Source organism: Parus major, chromosome 1A (genome assembly GCF_001522545.3).
Source record: "Parus major isolate Abel chromosome 1A, Parus_major1.1, whole genome shotgun sequence".
Lineage (NCBI taxonomy): Eukaryota > Metazoa > Chordata > Aves > Passeriformes > Paridae > Parus > Parus major.
In genome coordinates, this window is record NC_031773.1 from 19,219 (window position 1) to 27,360 (window position 8,142).

The 8,142-nt window shown below is 36.4% G+C and overlaps 1 protein-coding gene across 2 annotated transcripts in view; it reads left to right on the top strand.

Moving 5' to 3' along the window:
• The first annotated feature begins 164 nt into the window (after positions 1–164).
• The window catches only part of CEP41 (centrosomal protein 41), a 14,932-nt gene continuing 6,954 nt past the window's right edge, over positions 165–8,142 (top strand). The window contains exons 1-6 of one of the 2 annotated variants that reach the window (XM_015627631.1): positions 165–253; positions 564–627; positions 1,393–1,440; positions 4,831–4,892; positions 5,589–5,649; positions 7,152–7,275. In XM_015627631.1, the coding sequence (XP_015483117.1) occupies positions 221–253; positions 564–627; positions 1,393–1,440; positions 4,831–4,892; positions 5,589–5,649; positions 7,152–7,275 (392 nt within the window). In that variant the 5' untranslated portion in view covers positions 165–220. Of the gene's footprint in view, positions 254–563; positions 628–1,392; positions 1,441–2,674; positions 2,885–4,830; positions 4,893–5,588; positions 5,650–7,151; positions 7,276–8,142 lie in introns of those variants that run through there. The other variant, XM_019006662.2, reaches the window with a different exon arrangement.

An 8,142-nucleotide genomic window follows, 5' to 3' on the forward strand; every position in this document is an offset into this window, starting at 1 on the left:
TGCGCATGCGCAGTCCCTGCCCTCTCTTCCCCGCCGCTTCCCGCCCGCCGCGTCCCTCCCGTTGCCGGGCGACGCGCGCGCTCCCCGCTGCCCGGCCTCTGATTGGCTGAGGGCGCGGCGGGCGGCCAATGGCGGCGGGTGTAGTTGCGGGGTGGGCGGGAGGCGGGAGCGCGGCCGCGCGTGAGGGACGGGCGGAGCGGGCGAGCGGCGCTGAGGGGCGATGTCGGCTCGGGGCGGATTCGGCGACCCTCAGGTACCGTGAGGGGCCTTCCCTTCTCAACATCCTCCGGGAGGAGAGGGGGAACACGGGGGAAAGGCGGGGGGATGGTTCATGCTGCCCCCGGAGCCGGGAGAGCTCCGCGGGGAGAGAAAACGGGAGAAATTCTCCTTTTGAGGCTTTAAATCAGCGGGGTTTAATACCCAGATGGGGATTCAGGAATTTCTCCCTGGTTTTCTGTCTCTTAAACCCCTTCAAATCGCATTTTCTTCTCATTTTTCTGCCTTTTTTTTTATTTTTAAATTTTTTTTAATTTTGGCTTCTCATCTTTTCCATGTTGAAACAGCTTCTAACCCGGCGCATCCCCACGAATCCCAAGTATCAACATATAAAAACTCGTCTGGATACTGGTAAGTGAAATTGTTGTGGGATAAAACCACCCAAAATGGGTGTAGGATGACAGAAAAAACATAATTAATGTCTTAATTACCTCTGCCCTGAGCTAATTTACCTCAACACTGCAAAATCCTTACAGTGCTTGTGATTTGTCTCACCGAATGTTTGCAGCTTATAAAAATTTCCTGTTGATAGTTTTCCTTCAAAGGTGAAATTTAAACAAACACGAGTTCTAGCGATTAATGTGTATTTTTATATATATGTATTTTTATGTATTTAACTGTATTTATCTTCACACACCACCTTGCACCCCCCCTGAAAATTGAGATTAAGCACTCTGTGTGTCGATGACCACGTAAAAAAGTTATTTTTTAAATAACTTTCAAGCCTTTGTTGTCTGAAAACTTGTTTATTTTCTTTTTCCTACTCTGCTTTTTCTAAAAGAAGAATTTGGAGGTTAAATAGGTTTAATCTGGCTCTGTTGTGGTGGTTCCCATAGAAATTACTGTTCTTGGAATTTCTATCCATGGATTTTCCTGTATCTTTGTCAAGGATTGCAATGATGAGAAAGGAACAGCAAATCCTTGGATTTTTCTATTTTTCTTGAGAGAAAAGAGGAAAACTGTGGCATTTTTATACTTTTTATTGTCACTGTGAAGGAGGATCTACAACAAACAATTCTTTCCTTCAAAGCAATTAAAATTTAAGCCTTAATGGGCCTGAAGAAAACTCCTAATAAATAAATAATTGTAATAAATCGATTTTTTTTTTTTTTACAGGAAATAGTTTGTCAAAATACATGGAAAAATTGGAAGAGATCAAAAGAAGTGAGTACCTGGGGAAGAGCAGGATGGGTTAAAAATGGGGTGGTTTAAAACTCAAAAGAGCAGGAGAAGAATTCCAGGGGGTTTTCCTTGGAAATCTGCACAGATTTAATTTAAAAATCTAAAATTTTTTATTTTATTAATTTAAAAATTTAATTAATTTAAAAATTTAAAATTTTAATAATTTAAAGATTTAATTTAAAAAGGAATCTTCCAGATCCTTCTTTGTGCAGTTTTGGTATTGGATTTTGTTCTTGGAAGTTTTCTGAGCTAAGAAATCCAGACTAGACTCATCTGGGAAGATTTATGGATCATGTCTGAGACTTTATTTCATTTTTAGGTCACAACTTGAACTCTTTTATCTTTAGATAATTTCAATCTTATTAAAATACCCCAAGAGAGGAAAAACCCAAGCACATTCCTTGTCTTTCCATTGATTTCACCAGCACTGAACGCTGGCATTTTGAAAGTATTTTGAAGACTTTATGTTGTTCAGGTTAATGAAAGCCTAAATTCTTTTAATTTCTCCGTTTTCCCACCAAAACCAAGCTTTTCAAATATTTTTTTCCCAATAAAACCAGTGATTTATGACTTTATTCCCAGATTATTCTCACCTAAGGAGCCAGGAAAACCCTTCAACCTCTCAAAGCTGCGTTTGTGGAGGTGAAAAAAAAACTCCAAGTTGAATTGAAACCTCCATTAATGAGCATTAATTAAGATTTGAAACATCCAGGTTTAGTTCTCAGCCCCACTTTTATTTGTGAGGGAATTTTTTTGTGCAGAACCAGCCTTTGTTTGTGGTTTGTTTGTTGAGTTCAGGGTTTTGTTTCTCAAACACTGCAGCTCTTTGGGGAGGGGAGCAGAAAATGAAAAGAGAAATGACCTCAAGCTTTCCAAAAAACCTCTGTTGACTGAGATTTCAGTGCTGGACACTGCTTTTCTTCTTTTTATTTCTGTTAAAAATCTTGGGTTTGTTGTTTTTATTTCTTTGGGGGTTTTCCAATCTCCCCCCAGATCTGTTCCACGCGCTTCTTTCATTCCCTCCTTTTTTTTATTTTTATTTTTTTCCGGAGGCCAGGGAGGAACTTTCTCATTCTCTGCAGGCTGAATGGACACCTTGTGTTCCCAGGGAGTGGAGGAATCTCTCCCCCTTGGTTTCTCAGGGATAGATGACACCCTTTGGATGCAGATTTAAATCCCCAGCACAGGCACCTCTCTGTCCCTTATGTAACGTGAGAGATTTAAATCCACGCCGTCAAAAATTCAAGAGCTGCGCCCACCCTGAGCCATCCTTTGGAGGATTGACTGGAGGACGCTCTTCCTTCCTCTCTGCTGCTCTTTCCCTCCTCTCCAAAGCCCTGAGGAGGAGCCCATCCTTGGGAAAACAGAACCATTCCCAGCAAAACCATGTCAGAAAATCCCAACGGATCCGCCAGGACCGGACCGGGTACGTGGGGTTGATTTTGGAGCTGCAGGCAGCGCTTCCGAGCTCTCTGGGAAAGCATTTTGGGTGGCAAAGGCAAGATTTAGGGCAAAGAAGGTTTTTTTGGGATGAAAATTGCTTATTTCAGGTGGGAAGGAGCCACTCAGGAGCCAAATTTTTTGCTGGTGGTTTTATCCATCCAGCTCTTCTCAAGCTTCGCTGCTTTTATTTGTCCTTCTCAATGAAGTTTATTTGCCATGACAGAAAGGCTCTTTTTTTTGACCTTGGCTGGGAAATTTAAATCCTTGAGCAGCTGGAAAGGGAAATGATTACAGGAGATAATTTGGTTTGTTGGGTTTTTTTTGAGTTAAAGGAAGATTTAACAACCTCAGCTCGAGGTTTGAAACCAGGTGGTTTTGCAAGAGCCACAAGAGTCATTTCCCAGTGAGCTGACATCCTAAAATCCAGTTTCTGCACCTCCTCATCCTCCAGCCCAATTTCTGCACCTCCTGTGCTTCAGCCCCGTGGTTTATTTTGGAATGTTTTATATTTTATTTTATTTTGGTGTCTATTTTGGAAGTGCTCCTTTTTTTTTTCTCCCTTGTGAGGAGCAAAGAGCTGCTCATTTTGCTGAAAATGATTCAGGGGTAAGATGTTGAATTTGGGAACTTGGAATGAGTTGGGAAGAGATCTCTAAACACAACTCAGCTTGGGAATTTCCACCAGCAAATCCCACGGGAATATTTGCTTTGGAATGTGCATTGGAACCCTTCCCCCTCATCTCCCCCAAGCTAATGGAGCGTTCAGCAGATGGTTTTAGAGGATTTAGAATCCTTGAACTGAGTGGATTTGCCAAAAATCCCGTTCTCCATCGTTATCCCTGGGAGCTGGAGAGGCACCAGCTCCTTCCCAGCCTGGCATTTCCCAAAGGAACAAAGCTCCCCTGGCTTGCCAGGAGAGGTTATTCCATAGCAAGATGTTCCTACTGATATCCTGCCTCCTCTTTCCTCCTCCTCACACCTTTTGTTTCCCTCCAGGAGTTGGTTTTTTTCCCCTCTGCCTCTCCTGGATCTGGATGAGATCAAATCCTCAGCTCTGGGAATCTCTGCTCTGGATCTTTGCCAACAGCCCTGCTCGGTTTTCTTCCTCCCTGAGCTGTGTCTTCAGGATTAAAATTCAATTAGTGTGGTTTCTTGTGTTAATTAGCCATTAAGACTCAATTAGTCTAGTTTCTTGTGTTGGTTATCCCTTCCTTGAGGGATCAAATGAAAGAAATCAGAATTTAATTGTCAGATAAATGATAAAATCATGGATTTTTTTTTTAATTAAGATGAAACCCACGTGTTTAACTCGATATTTCCAAAGGCAAGATCCCCCATGCTCTGATCCTGCTGTAATTGACACAAATTAAAAATTCAGGTAAATTAATCTATTGGTTTAAAGAGCTTTGGGGCCTCCAAAGAACAGCAGAGAAAGGGGGGAATTCCTGAACTGCTTTATGGAAAACATAAATTCATATTTGAGTCTAAACTAAAAAACTTTAGTTTTAGTCTAAATTAAAAGCAACTAAATCTGCTTCTTCCACTTCATCATATCTGGGCAAGATAATAATATATAAAAATACAATTATTATTATATAATATTATAACTGGTGTTAATTAAAATCTCTATAACTGGTATTAACTAAAAATCTCTCTTTATAACTGACATTAATTAAAATTTCTCTTTATAACTGGCATTAATTAAAATTTATCTTTATAACTGGTATTAATTAAAATCTCTCTTTACAACTGACTTTTCACAAAGTCTCCAGGTTTGCTGCTCTCATCCTTCACCACAAACCTGCCCTGAATTCCTGCCTGGCTGCAGAATAATCCCAGAAAAAAGCTGGGATTAAGCCATGACCTAAAAAATAAAAACCTGGGAATAAACTGAAAATTCACCTTGTCCTCTTTATTTTGTTTTTGAAGATTACAGGTATAAAAAGGATGAGCTGTTTAAAAGGCTGAAGGTGACAACTTTTGCTCAATTGGTAGGTACAAATCCCTCTCTGAACTCCAAAAATCTTTTAGGAGCAGCATTTTCCCTTGGAATAAAAAAATTCCTCTGTAATTATTCAGCTTTAATTGTAATTATTCCATCCTGGCTTCTTCCTGCCTTTAATAAAAGCAAATCATTCATTTCCACAGCAGCCAAATGCCTTTAATTCCAAATTAAAAGTTTGTGGTGGCTCAATCTTTGAAATTTATTCTTTATTTTATTTGTCCATTAAGTCAGAAGGATCTTCAGGCATCTGCAAAAGTCAAAATTAGGTGTAAAACAGCACCTAAATCTGAATTTTGAGTCTGAAGCCCTCCCTGAGCTCAGGTTTAACTGCAGAGGGGTGAGCAGTTGGGACTTGAAAGTTTGCTGTGCATTATTTTATTTCAAAGCAGTTTTGATTTCAAAGCAGTTTTTATTTAAAACCTTTTTTTTTTTTTAATATTTAAAAATTAAAAAGTGAAAAATGGATCAGGAAATAAAGAGCTGGGGGGGTGCTGGTTCAAGAAAATGCTTCAAACTAAGGGAAAAAACCCCAAATTGTGAGAAGGAAAAGGGAGGTTAAACTTGGGGATGAAAGATGGGGATTCTGTGGATTTTGGGGTGGTTTTTTTTCCCCTTGGGTTGTTTTTCTTGGGCTGTGGGGATCAGTTTTTAGGGGTTTTTTTGGTGTTTTTGTGCCCTGCAGGTGCTCCAGGTGGCCTCTCTGTCCAATGAAACCTTGGAGGTGACAAAGGAGGAGCTGCCAGGTGACAGCTGGGGGGGGGAAAGGGGCAGAGCTGGCACCGCTTCGTCAGCGGGGAAAGAGAATTAAAAATAATAATTAAATTGTATTGAAGTAAATATAGAAATTAAAATAAAAAAAAATATATGAAAATAAATATATAAAAATAATAATGAAATTATAATAAAATAAAAGATAATGAAATTATATTAAAATAAAATAAATTAAAAATAATGATGAAATGATATAAAAATAGAAAATAAAAATAATAATGAAATCATATTAAAATAAAAATAATGAAATTATATTAAAATAAATAGATAACAAAATAAAAAAAGAATAATGAAATTATATTAAAAGAAAGAAATAATATAAATTAAAAAATAATAATGAAATTAAAATAAATAAAATAGAAGATATAAAAATAATGAAATTAAACTAAATATATAAATAAAAATATAAAATAAAAATAATAATTAAATTATATTAAAGTAAATATATAAATAAAAATTTAAAATAGAAAATAATGAAATTATATTAAAATAAAAATGAAATTATATTAAATAAAAAATAATAAAATTATATTAAAATAAAGAAAAATATAAAATATATAAATAGGATATAATATAAATAAAATATATATAAAAACAAATATATATAAATACATAAATATGTATAAATTTGAAATGTATGAATAAAATATATATTAAATATAAAATATAGAAATAATATATAGTAAACATGTAAATATATTAATAAATCTATAAATACATTTAGATATAAAGTATAGAAATAAAATATATATAACATAAATATAGAAATACAAAATATATGAATTTTATAAATAAAATATATAATTATGTAAATATATAAATCTTTAAATACATATAAATATAAAACATAAATAAAATATATATAAAATACAGAAATAATTTATATATAAAATATAGACATGGAGAAATATAGAAATAAATAGAGATATAAAATATAGAAATACAAAATATATAAATATATAGAAATAGAAAATATATAAATAAAAACATTAAATAAATAAATTAGTTAAATTAGTTAAATTTTATTTAAATAATAAATAAAACCTGTGGCCTGCAACAATTCCAGGCTGGGAGTAGAAATTCCTAAAAATTTAGGTTTTTTTAACTCCTAAAAAATAAATTAAGAAAATGTAGGTCTTGCAAGTAGGAAAATCCTCGTGCTGGCAGTTCTTTGGTAATAACACAATCCATAGATTGAATTGAATATTCAATTCCTAGAACCCACAGAACTGAAAATTCAGTTTTATTGACTTCTTCAAATGAAACCTTGAACCTTTAAAATAAAAAAAAACAAAACCAAAAAAAACCTTTCAGCTCTTTATTATTTTAAATAGGAGGCTCAGGATAAATTCTCCTCGTTAAGAGGATGAAGATAGTAAAGCTGTCACACTTTTCCTTCCAGGAATAGAAACTCCCCTTTAAAACCTTCTTGTTTACCTCTTCCTTAACTCCTGGTGTCCTCTGGTGTCCCCAGACTCTGCAGGTGACAACACAGAGGGGACAAAAAACGACAAAGGGAGCCCTGAGGGCACGGCCAGCCCCGTCCTGTTCCTCAACAACTCCGGAGCTGGAGAATCCCATCGCTCCACGCTGCAGAGGTGCCTCACCAGATCATCTGGGTGGGATAATTTGGGATATTTGCCCCAAAACTGAGGTGGTTTTCTCCTGTTCAGGCTCCTTTATTCTTCTCTTGTCAATATTACATTTCTACAGAGCACAAGGAGCGCTAAAAGAGGTGTAAAATGGTTAAAAAATGGGGTTTGTGTCTATTTACCCAATGAACAAATGGCAAATAAGTTATTTTTCTTAGTGACCCAGTGACCCCACACTTTATCCAATCCCTCTTTATTACCCAAAAACCCTCAGAGGAAAAAGATGAAGAAGGAGAAAGCACAACACTCTTATTCTCTAAAATTTAAAAATTCTAAAACTTCTTTAAAATTCTCTAAATTCTAAAATTATTTTCAAACTTTCTCACCCAGTGCCCTAAGAAAACTCTTAACACACACACCAACATTCCCAGTTTCCCTATGGAATTTTACCATGGTGTTCTGTGAAATTCAGACTCTTTTGGGTGTCAGAGCCAGCTGTCACAGATAAAATCACATTTTCTGTGCCTCTGACCCCAACATTCCTGGCTCAAATTTAAATTGAAATCTATTTTTTAATTAAATTTTTCAATTGTATTTCTCATTAAAGGCTGGGTTTGTAGGTGAGAGGGAAGGGGTTGGAAGGATTTCCTGTTGGAATGGGTTTGGCTGGAGGCAGCAAGGTGATCTTGTTGTCACCTGCTGATGGTCTGAGAAGGAAATGTCTTGGTGGGATTCCATCCACCATTCACATTCTGGAATTTTGGGGGTTGCACAGTTCCTGGTGGTGTTTTTGTGTGGATACAGAGGGACAGGACACAGGGGATGGCTTCAAAGTGATGCAGGGATATTGGGAAGGAATTCCTGGCTGGAATA